This window comes from Berghia stephanieae, chromosome 6 (assembly GCF_034508935.2).
Source record: "Berghia stephanieae isolate SIO BIC M18660-M18661 chromosome 6, UCSD_Bste_1.3, whole genome shotgun sequence".
NCBI classification, from domain to species: domain Eukaryota; kingdom Metazoa; phylum Mollusca; class Gastropoda; order Nudibranchia; family Aeolidiidae; genus Berghia; species Berghia stephanieae.
This window is the reverse complement of record NC_088365.1, coordinates 62,095,897-62,118,435: the sequence shown is the minus strand read 5'-3', so window position 1 is coordinate 62,118,435 and position 22,539 is coordinate 62,095,897. Positions and strand designations below refer to the sequence as shown.

Below are 22,539 nucleotides of genomic sequence, written 5' to 3'. Positions count from 1 at the left end.
CTTTTTAAAAAAAAACACAAAAAACTTGATCTTTTATCTATCGCAATATCCAATAAACGTGCTCAAAGCTCTTTACAAGGGGTCCCTGACCAACAGCAACATTAAACATATAGGACGGGACACGACGCCTGTTAGACGATATTACAATTTTTGTCCCGAACAGAGACAGTGCTGTTAAGAGTCAGGTTCTCATTTTACACCTGAGTACGGTGAGAGAATGTGAGTAAAGAGCCTCGTCCAATGACTCAACTATGCACCAAGCGAGGCTCGAACCCAGGACCTTCCTATCTGAAAGCAAGTGTCATACCACAAGACCACATAGCCACACAAGAAACTAGGCTTAGCTTGTCAGTTATTGGCCTTTTGATACATTTATATTTTATATTATTGATTGATACAGATTTAATGTCAGTGATGACTAATGTGTTATGATTTTTCTTCCTTTTTTTCTTTTTTTAAAGTTACATGACCATCATAGAGAATTTGCCCACATATGGAATACATTTCTACGAAGTCAAGGTAAGATCTTTGACTTGATGCGTTTATCCTCACTGGCCTACCCATTTCCTCTTTCTTATTGATAAAAATCAGTTGAAGAACAACAGTCAAACATATTTTGATAAACATACAATCACTCTCTCTCTCTCTCTCTCTCTCTCTCTCTCTCTCTCTCTCTCTCTCTCTCTCACACTCTCTCTCTCTCTGTCTCTCTCTGTGTGAGTCTCTATCTCTGTCTCTCTCCCTCTCCTTCTCTCTCTCTCTTTCTCTTTCTTTCTCTCTCTCTCTTTCTCTTTCTTTCTCTCTCTCTTTCTCTCTCTCTCTCTCTCTCTCTCTCTCTCTCTCTCTCTCTCTCTCTCTCTCTCTCTCTCTCTCTCTCTATATATATATATATATATATATATATACGAGGGCTCTTTCAGAGATAACCGAAAAATGCCCATTGCTCAGCAACCAGTGGAGATTTTTTAATTCTGTAAACGACATGATATTCCTTATTTCCTTACGGATATTCCCAGAAATTATGAAGTGCATCATTTTGCACAATGAATTTCTAGACGATTTTAAAAATGGTGGCCCACCTTGAAACTTGGTCAAAGAAGGAAATCAGAGCTGTCATACGTTTTTTGAACGCCAAAAGTCTGAATCCTACCGAAATTCATAAAAAACTTCAGAGTGTATATGGTGAGCATGTTATAAGCCGTACACAAGTCTATCACTGGTGTAATTTGTTTGAAGCCGGCCATTCCGACTTGACAGACAGGGAAGGGAGAGGGCGTTCGATAACTGCGATGTCAGAAGACAATGTGAAGCGAGTTGATGAGCTTATTCGTCAAGACAGGAGGTTGAAACTTCATGAAATCGCAAGCAGTCTTGAAATTTCGGAAACTTCTGCCCATAGAATTGAATTTGATGAACTTGGCTACAGAAAAGTCAGCGCAAGATGGGTTCCTAAGCAATTGACAGACAATCATAAAGAACAAAGATTGGACATCTGCAGGGAACTTTTGAGAAGAAGCAAGAGCTCACGCAGGGTTCACGGGCATACTGCCAACGCCGGCGGAGACTTTCTAGGGTACGATGTGACTTTTCTTGACAGCAGAGTCACCTGTGATGAGACTTGGTTGCACCATTGCACCCAGAAACAAAGCAAGATTCGATGACATGGAAACATCCATCCTCACCTGTCGCGAAGAAATTCAAAGTCATGCGGTCAGCAAAGAAAATAATGGGAACTGTTTTCTGGGACAGTCGTGGTGTTATTCTGTTCGAAACCTTACAACCTGGAGAAACAATCAATGCTGCAAGGTACTGCCAAACTCTTGACAAGCTTAGGGAGGCCATTCGCAGAAAGCGCCCAGGGCAGTTGACCAACGGGGTCATTTTGCAACACGACAACGTTCCACCCCACACAGCACGAGTGACGCAAGGTTGGCTAGAGAAATATGGATGGGAGATTTTGCCACACCCACCACACAGTCCAGACCTCGCACCATCTGATTATCACCTCTTTGGGCCACTGAAACGTGAGCTGGCAGGAAAGCGCTTTGATGTCGATGAAGAGCTTGTTGACCATGTGCGGAAATGGCTACAAAACCTTCCGAGAGGGTATCTATTCCATGGTGCGGCGTTGGCAGAAGTGTGTCGACAGACTTGGCTGTTACGTAGAGAAATGAAGGACGAGTCAAGGTATGAACACGTGCAAGAATTTTGTTGATAGCATAAAAAACGCCGATTTTACAGGCATTTTTCGGTTAATTATGAAAGAGCCCTCGTATATACACACACACACACATCAAGTCCCATAACAGCAGTAGCTTTCAGTCAATCTCAATTTCCCAATTTGTTTTTTAAAAAAAAGTTTTGGAAGTTATTGTATCCTGTTTTTTTTTTGTTTTTTTTTTAACCTGCCGTTTTCAGGACAAGAAAGATATACCATGGTGGTTGGGAATCAGTCCTAAGGGTATTGCGGTCTATGACAAGGACGACAAGAAAACTCCTAGAAAGGTGAGTGAGGCTTGACAGTCTACTACTGATACGATCAAGTAGCTCCTTCATAGCCATTGGGGGCCATGGAGCTGGAGTTTATCCCAGTTTCTGTAGCGTGAAACCGACAATAGAAATTGCTGGCTAGCCTTTGAATATGATGTTATACTCACACGAAATACAGATCCAGCTACCCATTCACTGATATGCAGACAGGGGGGATGTCAGAAATATTGTCGACTGCACCCGGGATCGATCTTGGTCCCTTTCATTGTGAAGCGAGTGCTCAATCAACTGACATATCGGGACAACCCCCCCACACTTATATGATAAATATTGTACTTAATATTATGCTTCTCTTCCAGTTCTATCACAGTGCTCTAAGCGCTTTACAGCTTGTATTTCTTCAAGTGGACAATGGTAATACAGCATTTGTTGATCTGTGACAATATCCCGTTCTGTAAGCAGTAACCCAAAATTAATGATGAATCAAATTGAAATATTGAAAGACTGATGGATGATTCGAAATTTTAAAAGAATGTATAATAAACTTGATTTTCTCCCAATGTTTGGCTGTTTCGGAGTAGAGAACAATTTTATTTTATTTTTGAGTTATCCCCCTTGAATATTGTAAGTAACATTGTAGTCTGGTAAAATATCCATGTCAATTCTGCCTTTGTATTGCAACAATTTAAACTGATTACCATGCTTGTTTAGGATGCTATGATTACAATAATTTAATCAAGACTACACTGTGGATTAATCTCTACTGAGTGGGTGGTTGGATGGGAGCATCACCCTTGAATCATATACCTATGATGTTCGCATGGGTGTACGATCCAATAGTGATGTCGTTTCTTCTTCTCTTTACTAGCCTATCCTGCTTCTTTGGTTTGTGATTGTATTTGTACTATTTTTGTTAGATTGCTTGTTTTTTTGTTTCAGGGGTCTCTCATATAACCTCAATTGTGTTGGAAGAGACCTAAAGCAACAAACAAATAAAAAAAAAAATCTCTACTGAAATGACCGTCCCTGTTCACTTCCACTCAGGTCATAAATGGAAGTTGTGCGTTTAGATATGCAATCCAAGGACCAGTTACTGGGTGGGGATCCTGACCTCCCATAGTGGGCAGGGGGGTACACACTGTGTCTTCTATCCCCTTATATCTGTTTTCCAACATGCTTTCTGTCTTTTTCTCGGAATGAGATTACTTGGTTTTGTCCTGGCCCTGGCCGAAGTCCTAGCTGGGAGGGAAACAGTCAAATGCATAGTTATTGTTTTGGGAGATGATATTTTTTTCCATGTAAATCATCTCTCTGTTATGTATTATTATTTTTATTTTGAATGTATAATGTAAGCATTTGAGTGTATTCCTCTTTGTTGGATTTTGTGCTTGTGTCCGGACGAGACTTATAGGTGATCCCAAACTAAGTACATTGATTGTATGCTCTTGGAATCTACATCTGATCCCTATTTGTTCCTAGTACCCCTATGTCTTACTTTTTCTTGGATGCTTCAATTGTAATTCTAGAACTTTTTACTATCCCATTTTCTTCCTTTTTACTGGCGCTGCTATAACCTAAATGTGTTGCAAGCGCCGTAAAACCCTTAAAAACAAACAAAACAAGGACCAGTTAGTTTGCAGGCTTTGTTGTTATTAGAATTGTTTTACTTTCTGTTTTTAATTAACATGTAAAAAGAAAAACATACACACCAAAAAAAAAAAAAAATTTTACCCAAAAAATTAGAGCAATCGCGCAATATCCACGAAATGTGCTCCAAGTGATTTTCAAGAGGTCCCAAGCCAACAGCAACACTTGACGTGTACGATGACACATGACGACTAGTAGGCGATACGACAATTCTTTTTTTTTCTGGCAGAGACAACGTTGTTGTTAATGTCCAGGTACTCATTACAGTTTGGAGAACGTGAGTAAAGAGCCTTTTCGAAGGACTCAACTTTGCGCTGCTCGGAGCAGATCTCGAAACCTGGACATTCTGATTCGAAAGTGAGTCATACCACTATACCACGTTGTTGCATGTTTATTGAAAAATAAAAATAAGGAAATGAATATTTCTTTTCATTGATCTTGGATGGATGAATAAATAGATAAATGAATGAATGAATAAAAAAAAAAGTGAATAGATCAATAAATGAATCGATAAATAAATAAACAAATAGAAACTAATTATACTCCTCGGAGCATTATGACTGACCCGTGGAGCTGGAGTTTGGCCTCTCCTTTCTGTAATGTTGTATGAACTAACAGTAACACTACCTGGTCGAGTTGGGGCAGGATGCTTGTATGTGGCAGTGTATAGGGAATGAGATAAGCGGAAGAGTAGCATCCCTTGATTGGATGTCACGGGGGAAAAGTTATTAGAGAGAGAACGTCATGTCGGTTGTGCGCATGCGTCTCTCGTCCTCACTTCCGGTGAAAGCAGCTTGAGACACTTCAAAACCAAATTGACGTTCTCTCTGTAAGGCGACGTCCAATCAAGGGACGCTACTCTTCCGCTAATCTCCTTCCCTATTTTCAACCATATCTAACACACCTTGTGTTAGACAGTCTCTGCTGATTGGGGAAGATAGTCAGAAAAACCCCCATCTGCTCCTAGAATTTATTCTACTCATTCTGGGTGTAAAGCGAGTGCTACGAATAAAAACAAACACAAAAAAAAAAAAAAAAAAAAAAAAAAAAAAAATCTTGAGCCTTTAAATAGGGCAATGTCCACAAAACGTGCTCAAAGCTCTTCACAGTGGATCCCTGACCAACAGCAACACGTAACATTTTAAAACTTGAGCCTTTAAATAGGGCAATGTCCACAAAACGTGCTCAAAGCTCTTCACAGTGGATCCCTGACCAACAGCAACACGTAACATTTTAAAACTTGAGCCTTTAAATAGGGCAATGTCCACAAAACGTGCTCAAAGCTCTTCACAGTGGATCCCTGACCAACAGCAACACGTAACATTTTAAAACTTGAGCCTTTAAATAGGGCAATGTCCACAAAACGTGCTCAAAGCTCTTCACAGTGGATCCCTGACCAACAGCAACACGTAACATTTTAAAACTTGAGCCTTTAAATAGGGCAATGTCCACAAAACGTGCTCAAAGCTCTTCACAGTGGATCCCTGACCAACAGCAACACGTAACATTTTAAAACTTGAGCCTTTAAATAGGGCAATGTCACACAAAACGTGCTCAAAGCTCTTCACAGTGGATCCCTGACCAACAGCAACACGTAACATTTTAAAACTTGAGCCTTTAAATAGGGCAATGTCCACAAAACGTGCTCAAAGCTCTTCACAGTGGATCCCTGACCAACAGCAACACGTAACATTTTAAAACTTGAGCCTTTAAATAGGGCAATGTCCACAAAACGTGCTCAAAGCTCTTCACAGTGGATCCCTGACCAACAGCAACACGTAACATTTTAAAACTTGAGCCTTTAAATAGGGCAATGTCCACAAAACGTGCTCAAAGCTCTTCACAGTGGATCCCTGACCAACAGCAACACGTAACATTTTAAAACTTGAGCCTTTAAATAGGGCAATGTCCACAAAACGTGCTCAAAGCTCTTCACAGTGGATCCCTGACCAACAGCAACACGTAACATTTTAAAACTTGAGCCTTTAAATAGGGCAATGTCCACAAAACGTGCTCAAAGCTCTTCACAGTGGATCCCTGACCAACAGCAACACGTAACATTTTAAAACTTGAGCCTTTAAATAGGGCAATGTCCACAAAACGTGCTCAAAGCTCTTCACAGTGGATCCCTGACCAACAGCAACACGTAACATTTTAAAACTTGAGCCTTTAAATAGGGCAATGTCCACAAAACGTGCTCAAGCTCTTCACAGTGGATCCCTGACCAACAGCAACACGTAACATTTTAAAACTTGAGCCTTTAAATAGGGCAATGTCCACAAAACGTGCTCAAAGCTCTTCACAGTGGATCCCTGACCAACAGCAACACGTAACATTTTAAAACTTGAGCCTTTAAATAGGGCAATGTCCACAAAACGTGCTCAAAGCTCTTCACAGTGGATCCCTGACCAACAGCAACACGTAACATTTTAAAACTTGAGCCTTTAAATAGGGCAATGTCCACAAAACGTGCTCAAAGCTCTTCACAGTGGATCCCTGACCAACAGCAACACGTAACATTTTAAAACTTGAGCCTTTAAATAGGGCAATGTCCACAAAACGTGCTCAAAGCTCTTCACAGTGGATCCCTGACCAACAGCAACACGTAACATTTTAAAACTTGAGCCTTTAAATAGGGCAATGTCCACAAAACGTGCTCAAAGCTCTTCACAGTGGATCCTGACCAACAGCAACACGTAACATTTTAAACCTTGAGCCTTTAAATAGGGCAATGTCCACAAAACGTGCTCAAAGCTCTTCACAGTGGATCCCTGACCAACAGCAACACGTAACATTTTAAAACTTGAGCCTTTAAATAGGGCAATGTCCACAAAACGTGCTCAAAGCTCTTCACAGTGGATCCCTGACCAACAGCAACACGTAACATTTTAAAACTTGAGCCTTTAAATAGGGCAATGTCCACAAAACGTGCTCAAAGCTCTTCACAGTGGATCCCTGACCAACAGCAACACGTAACATTTTAAAACTTGAGCCTTTAAATAGGGCAATGTCCACAAAACGTGCTCAAAGCTCTTCACAGTGGATCCCTGACCAACAGCAACACGTAACATTTTAAAACTTGAGCCTTTAAATAGGGCAATGTCCACAAAACGTGCTCAAAGCTCTTCACAGTGGATCCCTGACCAACAGCAACACGTAACATTTTAAAACTTGAGCCTTTAAATAGGGCAATGTCCACAAAACGTGCTCAAAGCTCTTCACAGTGGATCCCTGACCAACAGCAACACGTAACATTTTAAAACTTGAGCCTTTAAATAGGGCAATGTCCACAAAACGTGCTCAAAGCTCTTCACAGTGGATCCCTGACCAACAGCAACACGTAACATTTTAAAACTTGAGCCTTTAAATAGGGCAATGTCCACAAAACGTGCTCAAAGCTCTTCACAGTGGATCCCTGACCAACAGCAACACGTAACATTTTAAAACTTGAGCCTTTAAATAGGGCAATGTCCACAAAACGTGCTCAAAGCTCTTCACAGTGGATCCCTGACCAACAGCAACACGTAACATTTTAAAACTTGAGCCTTTAAATAGGGCAATGTCCACAAAACGTGCTCAAAGCTCTTCACAGTGGATCCCTGACCAACAGCAACACGTAACATTTTAAAACTTGAGCCTTTAAATAGGGCAATGTCCACAAAACGTGCTCAAAGCTCTTCACAGTGGATCCCTGACCAACAGCAACACGTAACATTTTAAAACTTGAGCCTTTAAATAGGGCAATGTCCACAAAACGTGCTCAAAGCTCTTCACAGTGGATCCCTGACCAACAGCAACACGTAACATTTTAAAACTTGAGCCTTTAAATAGGGCAATGTCCACAAAACGTGCTCAAAGCTCTTCACAGTGGATCCCTGACCAACAGCAACACGTAACATTTAGAAACTTGAGCCTTTAAATAGGGCAATGTCCACAAAACGTGCTCAAAGCTCTTCACAGTGGATCCCTGACCAACAGCAACACGTAACATTTTAAAACTTGAGCCTTTAAATAGGGCAATGTCCACAAAACGTGCTCAAAGCTCTTCACAGTGGATCCCTGACCAACAGCAACACGTAACATTTAGAACGAGACGTGTTGCCTTGTCCTCGATATCATAGGGTTTTTTTCCAACAGACATTTAAGGCCAGATACTCATTTTACACCTGGGTATGGTGAGAGATTGTGAGTAAAGAGCTTATTCCAAGGACTTAACTATGCGCTGAGTTAGGCTCGAACCCAGGACCTTCTGATCGGAAAGCGAGTGTCATATCACAAAACCACATAGCCGCTATCAGTATTGAGATCCCTTAGGTTTTTTATCAACTTTTATTCTTTTTCATTAAAATTTGTTTTGTTTTTCCAATTATTTTTCATCCTCCAGTTATTCACGTGGAGAAATCTAGAGAACCTGTACTACAGAGACCGGAAATTCTCCATAGAAGTCAGTGGGCCAAAACGGTAAGATTGTCAACGGATGATTGGTTGTTATCCTTTACCAGTAGTAGCAAGCAACAACACACCTAGATTGGATGTGTGTGTGTACGATTGACCTTGACTTGTTTGTTGTCATCTGGTTTTGTTTTGTTTTGTTTTGTTTTTTTTTGTTTTTGATCCCTTCTTGGATTTGACGATTGTTTTGGTTTGGATTTCCCATCTTTCAATCCACAAGTTTTCATGTGTGAATTTAATATATTTTGTTCTTTCTGTTTTGTTTGGGGTTTTTTTCTTTCTAATTCTTACCTAGTTGCATCATTCAAATAAAATTTTGTCGTGACATAATTTGATGACAGGGACGGGGCTTTATTTGGGGCTTTTTTTATTTATTTATTTTTATTTTTGTGCATATGCTGGTTTTAAACTTTTTTTTTTTTTTTGGGGGGGGGGGGGGGGGGGGGGGTTTGGAAGAGTCATGGGGTGGGAATAGTAGTATACATTAATTCTTTAGGTTTTTTTTTGTTTTTTTTGTTTTTTGTTTTTTTTGTTTTTTGTTACTTTTATCTCACATATTTATGGGGTTTATAAAACGCATTTCACCCAAGCGTCATGGAGCTTTTCAATAAGTAATACATTTGATATAATATAACATTATGTACCATTATTATATCTACGCACTAAAAGAAATACAAGACACATATATTATTTGAATCATATTAGAAATTTTGAGGCTTAGACGTTTACCATTCCCAGCTTTAGGCTTTCTCCTCCCACCACCCCCATGGCTATAAAATGCTTTCCTATTATTATCGTTAACTTGGTAGTAATAGTGAAGATGAGTATCTGGTCGCTCATTTACAACAGACGCATTAGGGAGCAGGCATTGGACTTGGACTGTTGTGTTTGATAGAAATATGAAAAGTTGTGTGTATGTAGAAATAATGAAGATGATTGTCTGGTCGTAAATTTACAACAGATGCATTAGAGAGCAGGCATTGGACTTGGACTGTTGTGTGTGATAGAATTATGAAAAGTTGTGTGTATGTAGAAATAATGATGATGATTGTCTGGTCGTAAATTTACAACAGATGCATTAGAGAGCAGGCATTGGACTTGGACTGTTGTGTGTGATAGAATTATGAAAAGGTGTGTGTATGTAGAAATAATGAAGATGATTGTCTGGTCGTAAATTTACAACAGACGCATTAGAGAGCAGGCATTGGACTTGGACTGTTGTGTGTGATAGAATTATGAAAAGGTGTGTGTATGTAGAAATAATGAAGATGATTGTCTGGTCGTAAATTTACAACAGATGCATTAGGGAGCAGGCATTGGACTTGGACTGGTGTGTTTGATAGAAATATGAAAAGTTGTGTGTATGTAGAAATAATGAAGATGATTGTCTGGTCGTAAATTTACAACAGATGCATTAGAGAGGCATTGGACTTGGACTGTTGTGTGTGATAGAATTATGAAAAGGTGTGTTGTGTATGTAGAAATAATGAAGATGAGTGTGTTGTCGTAAATTTACAACAGATGCATTAGGGAGCAGGCATTGGACTTGGACTGGTGTGTTTGATAGAAATATGAAAAGTTGTGTGTATGTAGAAATAATGAAGATGATTGTCTGGTCGTAAATTTACAACAGATGCATTAGAGAGGCATTGGACTTGGACTGTTGTGTGTGATAGAATTATGAAAAGGTGTGTTGTGTATGAAACAATGTCAGGCATAGCAGAAAGGAAAACAAGAAAACAAGAAAAGAAAAACATTTCCAAAAAAATGAGGCAGGCTGATATTTTTTAATATGTTTTCTTTTTTCTTTTTCTTTTTTCTTTCTTTCTTTCTTTCTTTCTTTCCTTCTTTCTTTTTTTTCTTTCATTTTTGTGCGGCTATATGGTCTTGAGTTACGACACTCGCTTTCGGATCAAAAGGTCCTGGGTTCGAGCTTAGCTCGGCGCATATATTGTTGAGTCCTCTTTACTCACATTCTCTCACCGTATTCGAGTGTAAAATGAGTACCTAGCCATTAACAGCGTTGTTGTCTTTGTCGAAAAAGAATTTGTAATATCGCCTAACTGGCGTCTTGTTCTACATGTTACGTTTTGCTGTTATTCAGGGAGGGACCCTTTGTAAACCGCTTTGAGCACATAATTTAGTGGATATTGCGCTATATAAAAAAGCTCAATATTTTTTTTTCTTTCTTTCTTTCTTTCTTTCTCATTATGCTTTGTCTGAAATTGTTTCATACTCAAGTATGACAATATTCCGTATATATTTACGGAATTCAGTCTTCTATAAACCCTCAGTTTATTTTCCAATCACCGGATAAACTGAAATAAAGTACATAACGTCTTTTCATTGGAGTCCAGCACTCAGAAAGGAGGTCTGTTTATGTGTTAGCCTAAAAGTTCAGGCAAATGTTTGCCTCTTTATTGGCAACCCTGCATACAAACTTTTTCATATTTCTATCATTTACAGACACGAAACTTATCATATTAGTTTACATATTGATTTATTTTATTCCTTAAAAAACTTTTTTTTTTCTGATTGTTTTTTGCCGATGAGAACAGAAATGAGTCTTAGCAAGCCTGCATACAAACCATTTCACATTTCTATCATTTACAGACATGAGACTTACAATTTTACTTTACTTATAGATTTATTTTATTTTTTTAAATCTTTTTTTTTTCTGATTACTTTTTTTCCGATGAGTACAGAGATGAGTCTGGGAATAAGTACGTATAACAATAACATTTCCATTCAACCGTTCATTTCTTTGTACCCGCTCGTGTTGCTGCTGAAATGTTGCTGCTACTGCTTAATCATAATATTATTATATTATTTCTTTCACCACCACCACCACCACCACCACCACCACCGTTGTCATTGAAGGAATAGTCATGGCAAAACAATTGCATATACACATACACACACACACATATACACACACACACACACACACACACACACAAACACACACCTACATAGATAACATAACATACACACACTGTTACATGTGCACGATCAGGAGTTGAATTTGGATGTAAAAGAATGTTGTGTTGGGCTTTGCATATCAACCTCTCTTGCACTTTTAACTGGATAATTTTCCCTTGACTGTACACACTGTTTTTTTTTTTTTTGTTTTTTTTTTTTTCCAGCACTGATTTTTGTTCTTTTCTGTTTGATTGGAACTTTCTCTAAGTGTTTTGTTGATTATTTTCTATTATTTTGTTTTAGATTTTTAAAACATGTTGATCAAAGTTTTTAATAAGGAAAAAAAAATATATTAATTGAAAACTGTTGAGCATTGGCTTCGTCTTGCTTACCCCTTTGGGTGGGTTTGAACTTTGGGGTCCTTTAATGACTTGAATAATTGCCTGTTTCGAAGAAAAAAATATTTGTAAATAGAAAAGAATCACGTATTAACAATTGACTTAGAGTTTAATCGAAATCTGTAAATGAAAGAAATATATATTTAGTTGTTTTTTGGGGTTTTTCAATAATTTTATTTTCAAAGATGTGCGAAAATTTTTGAAATTATTACCTTTCATAGTGGGCAGGGAGGCACTGACTTACTGTGTCTTCTATCCCCCTGTATCTTGTTTTCCCTGGATGGGGTTCCTGACCTCCCATAGTGAGCTGGGAGGCAGTCACTGCGTCTTCTATCCCTCTATAGCTGTTTTCCAATTTGCTTTCTGTTTTTGTCTTGGAATGAGATTACTTGGTTTTGTCCTGGCCCTGGCCGGAATCCTTGGCTGGGAGGGAAACAGTCAAATGTATAGTTATTGTTTTGGGAAATGATATTTTTTCCCTGGTAATTCATCTCTCTGTTATCTATTATTATATTTGTTGTTTTGAATTTATAATATAAGCATTTGGGTGTATGGATGAGACTTTTAAATGATCTCAAACCAAGTACATCGCTGGTATGCTCTTGGAATCTACACCTATTCCCTATTTGTACCATTCCCCTTTGTCTTACTTATTCTAGTGCGCTTTAATTATAATTCAAGAACATTTTATATACTATTCCCATTTTCTTCCTACTCACTGGCGCTGATATTACCTAAATGTGTCGCAAGCGCTGTAAAACTCGTAAAAACAAACCAACATATTTCTATTTCTCCTTGCCTTTTGATACAGTTCGCCCCTTCTTTTTTTTTCTTTTTCTTTTCTTTTCTTTTTTTTTTTTTTTTTTTTTTGGTAACCGTACATATTTTGTTACTCGGAATAAGCTTGTCCCTTTATTTAACAGTGTTATGCGTGATGTGTTTACTGCACCCACGAGTTTGTTGTGTTATTTTGATGTTGTTGCTGTTGTTGTTGCACCTTGCCTTTTGCCTTGCCTGTTGCAGCATTACACACACGCTGAGCAGTGTCAACCCGTACGAGGATGCCCTCAAGGAACCCGATGACTGCTATGATGACTTGTCCTCGGCCATCACAGATTTTACTACTAAGTGAGTAGTCTCTGTAGAAGAAGTGAGGGAGAGGAGATGAGATTGAAAGAGTGAAAGAGAGAGAGAGAGTTAGATATTGAGAGAGCAAGATAGGGAGTGAGAGGAGGGAACGAAGGAGAAAGAGATAGAGAGGAAGAAAGAATGAGGCAGATAGGGGGGGGGGGGGCTGAGAGGTATTGAGGAAGAGATGAGCGACATAGAGAGAGAGAGAGAGAGAGAGAGAGTGAGTGAGTGAGTTGGGGAGGGGGGGGGGGGGGGGGGGGGGCGGCACAGACAGAGGGAAGGGAGGGAATAAGTAAATTAATGTGTGATTTGTGGTGATGTATCAATATACTCGAGTGATTTCCCCTCGTCTAGTATATTAAACAAACACATCTTCACATCGGTAATTTTTTGATACACATGTTTTCGTGTGTCACTCATTGAATCATGAGTAAAATTACAAATAATCATTTGTTATTTATGTAGTTAATGTAGTCAGGACGAAAAAAAGCATGTAAAAAAACAAAACAACTTGTAATTGTAAATTGGCTGAATATAAGCATTTTATTATTTAAAAATTGTTAATGTAGTTAAAAGGTTTTTAAAAAATCTTTTTTTTAAATCTTGTAAATGTAATTATATAGATAGTATGCAGATGACGTCACTCAGGCCTTTGTTATTGTTTTTGCCATCCGCGTTTGTGAGTTGTTCTCACTAAACTGTATTAACCAGACTATAAAAGTTCATGGTTACACAGAGTTTGTGTGTTGGTCCGTTATACTTCCGGATGGCAATGTTGTGAACTCCTTGGCCAAGCGCATTCTATCTATTGAAAATAGCAATTTCTTTTTACCTTGTTCATATAGTTTAGCTGATAATAAGCATAATTTGATACTATCGTGTTGCTGTAAACGAGATGGAAACAGCGCTTAGAGTCTGGTGTCTCGGAGTTATAGCGCTATATAAGTTTTCATCATTATGTTTTTCAAGACAATAATAAAATAAAGCAGATACGCTTTCATTTTAGTCGTTGTCCTATTAATTAATTAATGTCCAGTATTTTATTTTATAACGATTGTATTTTAGAGGCCTACTGGATAACGATTTGAAATAATTTTGAGAGTCTAGATAGTTGTCACACATGTTGGTTTCTTCTGTTGTTTTTTTGTTTCGGGGTTTTTTTTTGTTTTTTTTTTGTTGCTTTTTATGCATGGAATTATCTAGCACTGCACGTGTATTTGCTATTGCTTGTTGTTGTTTTGTTGTTAAATGTTCGTTTTTTTAAATATATATTTTTTTGTTTTATTTTCCCTTAAACATTTTTGAAATGTTTATAGATAGTTGTAGTACTTTCATTTAGTTTGCAAATCTTTTTTTTTTTTCGTTTGTGTGAGCATGAATTTTTAAACGTTAATTGTTGTTGTTTTATTATAATTATTATTATTATTATTATTATTATTATTATTATTATTATTATTATTATTATTATTATTATTATTATTATTATTATAATTATTATTATTATTATTATTATTATTATTATTATTATTATTATTATTATTACTATTATTATTATATTATTATTTTATGTTTAAAATTTGAAATGATGTGTGCTGTATATTTATAATGAATTAGATTCAATGTGACGTGTCTTTTATTGAGGAACGGTGATTGTGTTGATAATAAAGATGATGAGGATGGGTGATGACGATAATGATAACAATGTTGATGAGGATGAGGATGATTGTTCTGGGTGGGGTTCCTGACCTCTCATAGTGGGCAGGGGGGTACATACTGTATCTTCTATCCCCCTATGTCTGTTTTCCAACATGCTTTCTGTCTTTGTCGTGGAATGAGATTTCTTGGTTTTGTCCTGGCCCTGGCCGGATACCCTGTCTGAGAGGGAAACAGTCAAAGGTATAGATAGTTTTGGGAGATGATATTTTTTCCTTGTAAATCTTTTATGCACTGCATTATGATTTGTTCATGTATTATATATGATTTGTAAACATTTGAGTGTATTCCTCTTAGTCTTTGTGGGGACCTGTGCTTGTGTCTGGATGAGACTTTTAGGTGATCTCAAACCAAGTACACTGATAGTGTTTTGGGAGATGATATTTTTTCCTTGTAAATCTTTTATGCACTGTATTATGATTTGTTCATGTATTATATATAGAATCTACATCTGTTCCCTATTTGAACCAATTCCCCTTTGTCTGCCTTATTCTTGGGTACTTTAATTGTAATTCTAGAACTTTTTACTATCCCATTTTCTTCCTTTTTTACTGGCGCTGATATGACCTTAATATGTTGCAAGCGCCGTAAAACCCTTAAAAACAAAAACAAACGAGGATGATGTATTTTTCTTCTCTTCCTTGTCTGGCACTGATTCGTACACACTGTTTCAGATCTTATTACGTATTGAGATGCATTTTTTTCATTTTAGCAATTTTGTACAAATTACTTAAGTTCAGGCCTGTAAAGCTTCCGACAATTGTCGGATGGATTTATTTCCGACAGTAGTACTGCTTTGCTTTATAAATTCTATCAATTGTCTACGTAAAAAATAATTTAAAAATAGATTAACAAAATATTTTTGTACTCTTAATAGTTGTTTTTAAAAAGAGGGAATTCAACCAAAAACCAAAAAGATAAATTAAAAAAAAAAAATTAAAAAGAGACATGAAGAAATGGATACTAACTATTCCATACATCTAGCTTCCTGCTTTCTGCTATCCCAACAATCCCTCAAGCTATGATATTACCGGAAATTGGTTCCTGCATCAACCATGCTTCCTTCTTTCTTCAATTGGAAATATTATGATGAGTTTTGTTTAGACGTTTCGTGAAGGGAGGGAAGGGGGGAGAATGCTGTGAGGTAGGGGGTAGCGTGGCTCAGCGGTACAGCCTGTGCTGTGTGGCCTTGAGCAAGTCACCTCGCCTTGCTTTGTTCAATTTGCGGCGCTGCATTGCGGCTGATGCCTGGGCTATTCCAGTCTTCCTAGAGACAAATTTCCCCTATAGGATAAATAAAGGGATTGTGTTTTGGAAACAAATTAAATAAAAGGGGTGAAAAGGGACAGGGGGGAGGGTGAGATGAAGTTGCATGTTATTATAATGTTGTACTGATAGCAGCTGTGGATTGTTCAACAAATTATAAGGAACAAACATGAATACAACCCGCTTCGGAAAAAAGGAACAAAAAATAAAAAACACCAAACACGGATCGTTTCGGGTTCAAAATCCTTTCTCAGCCAGTAAAAAGCAGGGGGGGGGAAAAAACCAAAAACATGGATGTCTGGGCTGTCCGTGTGATTCGTAGGACCTCTCATCAGTAGCACTTCATCTCAAATGCATACAACTTTTTTTTAAAAAATAAAATTCCCTTTATTCATCCCATAGAGGGGAAATTTGTTTCTAGTGTCTATTCCAAGGGAAGACTGGAATAACCCAGGCGTCAGCCGCGATACAGCGCGCAAATTGAGCTAGGGCGAGGTGACTTGCTCAAGGCCACACAGCGCCCCGGCGGGCGATCGAACTCGGCACCATTCGGGTACGAAGCAGAGACCGTACCGCTGAGCCACGCTCCTCCCTTTTATGCGACGTGGCGTCTTCGTATGGATTCGGAATAACACTTCATAAATTAGATATTTCAAGGTCCTTTGTCACCCCGAAATATTAATACGGGCTCGACCAAAAAAAAAAAAAAAGTCACAAATTATAGTTTATTTTGTTAATTTGAAAACAAAAAAAATAATAATCGAAAACTTTCCCCATTTATCCCCTTTTGTTTACAGCGTATCTGTGAGTTGTCGGATATTTGCAAATGATAGATTATGTTGTTGGGTTTGTTTTGTTTTCATTTTGGTTGTTTTTCTTGAATAATTAATCGGAATCTTCCTCCGTATCCCCCTTTGTTTGCAGCGTGTCTGCCAGTTGTCGGACATGGTGTATTATTATTATTATTATTATTATTATTATTATTATTATTATTATTATTATTATTATTATTATTATTATTATTATTATTATTATTATTATTATATTTTATTATTATTATTATTATTATTATTATTATTATTATTATTATTATTATTATTATTATTATTATTATTATTATTATTATTATTATTATCATCATCATCATCATAATCATTATTATTATTATTATTATTATTATTTTGAATTAATCGGAACCTTTTCCCCTTACCCCCCGTTGTGTCCAGCGTGTCTGTCAGTCGCCGGACGTTTGGCGGGGTGAGCAATGTGGACGTCCACTCGTGGTTTGCGGCCAGCCCTCAACTCACCAAAGGAATCTGGTCCATGGCCGTGAGCCAGCATCAGTTTTACTTGGACAGGAAACAAAGCAAGGTAAGGAAGGGGTTAGGAGGTTAAGAGGTTGTGATGGGACTGTGTGGGTGGTCTTGGTATGACACGTCTTCACACCGGAAGCTTCTGGGTTCGAGTCCCGCTCTGAGTAGCAGATAGTTTGACGTCCTTGGAACTGGGTGGGGTTCCCGACCTCCCATAGTGGACAGGAAGGTCACTTACGGTGTCTTCTATCCCCCTATTACTGTTTTCCAACATGCTCTCTGTCGTTGTCTTAGAATGAGATTACTTGGTCTTGTCCTGGCCTTTACCGGATACCCTGGCTGAGAGGGAAACAGTCAAATATATAGTTAGAGTTTTGGGAGATGATATTTTTTGTCTTGTATATATTATATCATCTCTCTGTTATGCACTGTGTTATTATTATTATTATTATTATTATTTTTTTTTTGTTATACATAATATGATTTCTAAACATTTGAAGAGGAAAAAGAAGAAGACGATGACAAAAAAAGAAGACAAAACTGGAAAAACACATAATTTAAAAAATGGCCAGAAAACTCGTCCTTCAAGTATCGCGAAGTCCCAGGTTCGAAAGTTTTTGCTAAAACGAGGGTCATTTAAATCGATCGATCGATATTCGAAGGACGAGTTTTCTGGCCAAATTTCTAAAAAAAAAAAAAATGTGTTTTTTCCAGAGCACGGCAGGCAAGATCAATGTCAAGGACAAGATACATCCGTCCTCTCCATCAGATACGCCTATGGCATTTGTTATATAAAGATTCTATCTCTGTACTATAAATAGATGTAACGATGAGATTGACGCATCGCACCGTGTATGAAAAAGTCTTAGCGTGTCTTCCGCGCCGTTACACCTCAGTCACTCACTAATACACCGTCCGAATTATTGACAGTTCGGTAAAATTATAACAAGCGTGTTGTTGTAAACTCTTTTTTTTCTTTTTTTTTTTTTTACAACTGAATTCCCTGCCCTTGGAATAGGGGGGGGGGGGGGGATATTGATGCAATGTGTTTCGGTAAAATACTCACACCATCCGTCAGCCAGATTGAACATACCGACGCAAAACGGTGTGTAACCGTTAACGCTCGGCGCATAGTTGAGTCCTTGGAAAAGGCTCTTTACTCGCATTCTCTCGCCGTACCCAGGTGTAAAATGAGTACCTGGCCGTTAACAGCGTTGTCTCTGTTGGCAAAAAAAAAAAAAAATGTGATATCGCCTAACAGGTGTCATGTCTCGTTCTTCATGTTATGTGTTGCCGTTGGTCTGGGACCCTTTTTGAGCACGTTTAGTGGATATTGCGCTGTATAAAAGCTCAAGTTTTTAGATATGTTTTTATATAGTACAGGAACGAAATGGCGTCACTCAGATCTTTGCTGTTGTTTTAATTTTAGACAGCCATTTTGTTGACTTTTTCCCTCATTTTACAGTCAACACACTGGGTAGGGTTCCTACCTCCCATAGTGGGCAGGGAGGTACTTATTGTGTCTTCTATCCCCCTATAACTGTTTTCCAACTTGCATTCTGTCTTTGTCTTGGAATGAGATTGATTGGTTTTGTCCTGGCCCTGGTCGGGGTCCTGGCTTGGAGGGAAACAGTCAAATGCATAGTTATTGTTTTGGGAGATGATATTTTTTTCCTTGTAAATCATCTCTCTGTTATGTATTTGTATATTTGTTATTTTTTAACGTATAATGTAAGCATTTATTTGAGTGTGTTCCTCTTTGTTGGATTTTGTTCTTGTGTCCGGATGAGACTTATAGGTGATCTCAAACTAAGTAAATTGGTGGTATGCTCTTGGAATCTACATCTGATCCCTATTTGTTCCCAGTTCCCCTATGTCTTACTCTCTCTTGGATGCTTCAATTGTAATTCTAGAACTTTTTACTATTCCATTTTCTTCCTTTTTACTGGCGCTGATATAACTTAAATGTGTTGCAAGCGCCGTAAAACCCTTAAAAACAACAAACAAACAGTCAACACACAACACCCACTACGTAGCTTAGTATGTAACCATCTTGATTTTGAACGTTACCTCATAGTGCTAAAAACTGAAGGAGTGCGTTCCGTTGTACCCGAAATACTCAGTCAGTGTTCCGTATTCAGTATCTCTTTCTTTTTTTTTTTTTTCTTTTTTTTTTTATGTTAGTGGCCTTTGAGCCCGAAACGTTCTGTGTTCGGTATTCTGTGTATTTATTTTGTTCTTTTTCGAAGTTGTTCTTCGACACCTTTACAGTCCACCACACACAATATCAAGTAGCTTAGTATGTAGTTGTAGTATGTTACGTCATGATTTTGAAAGCCGCCCCAGTGTTAAAAGCTGAAGAAAGGCCTTGAGCCTGAAACGGTTCGTATTCGGTATTTTGTAATTGTTGTTGTTGTTGTTGTTGTTGTTGTTGTTGTTGTTGTTGTTGTTGTTGTTGTTGTTGTTGTTTAGGGCTTTTAACCGGGATGTGTGTTCGGTATTCTGGTATCTCTTGTTCTTTTTGGAAATTGTTCTTGGACACCTTTACAGTCTACCCACCTCTTGTAGCTTAGCTTGTAACACCTTGATTTTGGCAGTCACCTAGCTGGGTGGGGTTCCTGGCCTCCCGTAGTGGGTAGGGAGGCACTTGCTGTTGTCTTCTACCCCCCCCCCTCCCCCCCCCCCCCCTCCTATATCTGTTTTCCAACATGATCTCTGTCTTTGTCTTGGGATGAGATGACATGGTTTTGTTCTGGCCCTGGCCGGATACCCTAGCTTGTAGGGGAAACAGTCAAATGTATAGTTGTAGTTTGGGAGATGATATTTTTTCCCCTTGTAAATCATCTCCCTGTTATGCACTGTATTATCTTTTATTTACATATCATATATGATTTGTAAACATTTGAGTGTATCCCTCATAGTGGGGAACTGTGCTTGTGTCTGGATGAGACTTTTAGGTGATCTCAAACTAAATTCAATGATAGAGTGCTCTTGGAATCTACATCTGTTTCCTGTTTGAACCAATTCCCCTTTGCCTTACCTTTTCTTGGGTACTTTAATTGTAATTCGATCCCATATACGAGTTATATTGGCAATTGCCTAAAAATTAACTTTTGAATTGAAATAATAATATATCATTTTACTAACCCATTTTCTTCCTTTTTACTGGCGCTGGTATTATGACCTTTATGTGCTTCAAGCGCCGTAAAACTCTCTTTCTTTTTTTTTTTTTAAAGTCACCTAGTGCAAGTTGTTAATGAGTAAATTAATTCCTTCCACATTGAAACACGTCCCGTATTCCCTCGCCAACTATCTACCAATGATACGTACTGTACTGAAGTTTTGTTTGAAAACACATTAAATACACGTTCACTACATTAGCAGAAGAGTCTCTTTTTTTTTCATGCCAAATTCAGATTTTTTAAAAATAAATAAACTTGGCGTTTTCTAAAGATGTTTGACATACAAAAAATCGGGTTTGGCATCTTGATATATATATATATTTATTTATTTATTTATTTAAAATCACTTAATTTTACCTGTGTTAAGACAAATTGAAAGTAATTTCATAACATATACAAATATTCACTCCTAATTGGCAAGACGGATGTAATAATTATTTTTTAAAAAATTAAAATAAATAAATTAAGACACTTCTCGTGTGGCAGTGGGATAAGAAAATTGAGATTTACTTCTAATTTTATGGGCATTTTAGCAGATAAAGTTATGCTTGGAATATGTTGCCATTTTTCTTTTTTTAAATGCCATTTGGCATTTTTCTATAACCTGTTTGACATGCCATTTTTAAATTATCTTTTTTAGCTTTATTCATCCGGCAACCTTGCCACTGCTGTAATGCACCCGTTATACTCCTTGTTCAAATTTCTGACATGCACGAGTCTTTATTGCCTTTTTTTAAAAAAAATCTTCCTCATCTTTCTATTTCCGGTTCCTCCCCAGAGCCAACTTCCTGCCGCTCGGAGTATGTCTGAGATAGCGGCCGACCTGTGTAGGAGTACCACATCTCTGCCAGGCTCCCTGGGTTCGGATCTCAGTCGCAGTCCAAGCTCCCACAGTCTTCCCAGTCTCTCCAATTCCAGATACGACTGTGAGTACATACTTGACCCAGTTGTTTTGTTTTGTTTTTTGTTGTTTTTTTTTTCATTTCTGAGTGGGGTTTTTTGATCTCCCATGGTGAGAAGAAGGTCACTTACTTTCTATCTATTTATCAACATTTCTATCCATCCATCCATCTATTCATCCCATCCATCCATTCATTCACACATCTCCCCCCCTCCCCCCCCCCCCCCCCTTTTCCCTCCCTCATATAATTTATTTTAATTTTGTCAATTACTACTGTGCGTTTATGTAAAATACTCGCAACATCAACCAACCGGATATATAAATACCGACACGCAAAACTATGTGTAACCTTGGATCATTTCAAAGAATTGAGTGACGTCAGCTTCGTTCCTTCTATAATATAGATAGAATGCGCTTGGCCAAGGAGTTCACAACATTGCCATCCGGAAGTATAACGGACCAACACACAAACTCTGTGTAACCATGAACTTTTATAGTCTGCTTAATACAGTTAAGTGAGAACAACTCACAAACGCGGATGGCAAAAACCATAACAAAGGCCTGAGTGACGTCATCTTCGAACTATCTATACACGTGTATAAACCCACCCGCCCACGCCGACCTCAAACGTCACACGTGCGATATCCAGCCATTCCCTGGTGTAAACATTCTATCTCCCTCCACCGCCTCCACTCGTAGCCATCGTTAACTTATAGATAGTATGCAGATGACGTCACTCAGGTCTTTGTTATTGTATTTTGACTCCGCGTTTATGAGTAATGCTCACTGAACTGTATTACCCCGACTATAAACGTTCATGGATACACACAGTTTTGTGTGTTGGTCCGTTATACTTCCGGATGGCAATGTTATGAGCTTCTTAGCCAAGCGCATACTATCTATAGATAGAATGCGCTTGGCCAAGGAGTTCACAACATTGCCATCCGGAAGTATAACGGACCAACACACAAAACTGTGTGTAACCATGAACTTTTATAGTCTGGTTAATACAGTTTAGTGAGAACAACTCACAAACGTGGATGGCAAAAACCATAACAAAGGCCTGAGTGACGTCATATTCGTTCTGTCTATATAGCCTGACACCAAAACCCAAAAAGACTGGC

The 22,539-nt window shown here is 38.1% G+C and overlaps 1 protein-coding gene across 1 annotated transcript in view; it reads left to right on the top strand.

Annotated features, from left to right (window-relative positions):
- Positions 1 to 22,539, top strand: part of LOC144975394 (uncharacterized) — a gene marked incomplete in the record, with an annotated part of 159,214 nt that overhangs the window by 78,428 nt on the left and 58,247 nt on the right. Inside the window, 7 exon segments of the mRNA XM_078919416.1 lie at positions 462 to 519; positions 2,419 to 2,505; positions 8,522 to 8,598; positions 11,295 to 11,312; positions 12,933 to 13,037; positions 17,246 to 17,390; positions 21,293 to 21,440. Coding sequence (XP_078775542.1) covers positions 462 to 519; positions 2,419 to 2,505; positions 8,522 to 8,598; positions 11,295 to 11,312; positions 12,933 to 13,037; positions 17,246 to 17,390; positions 21,293 to 21,440 — 638 coding nt within the window.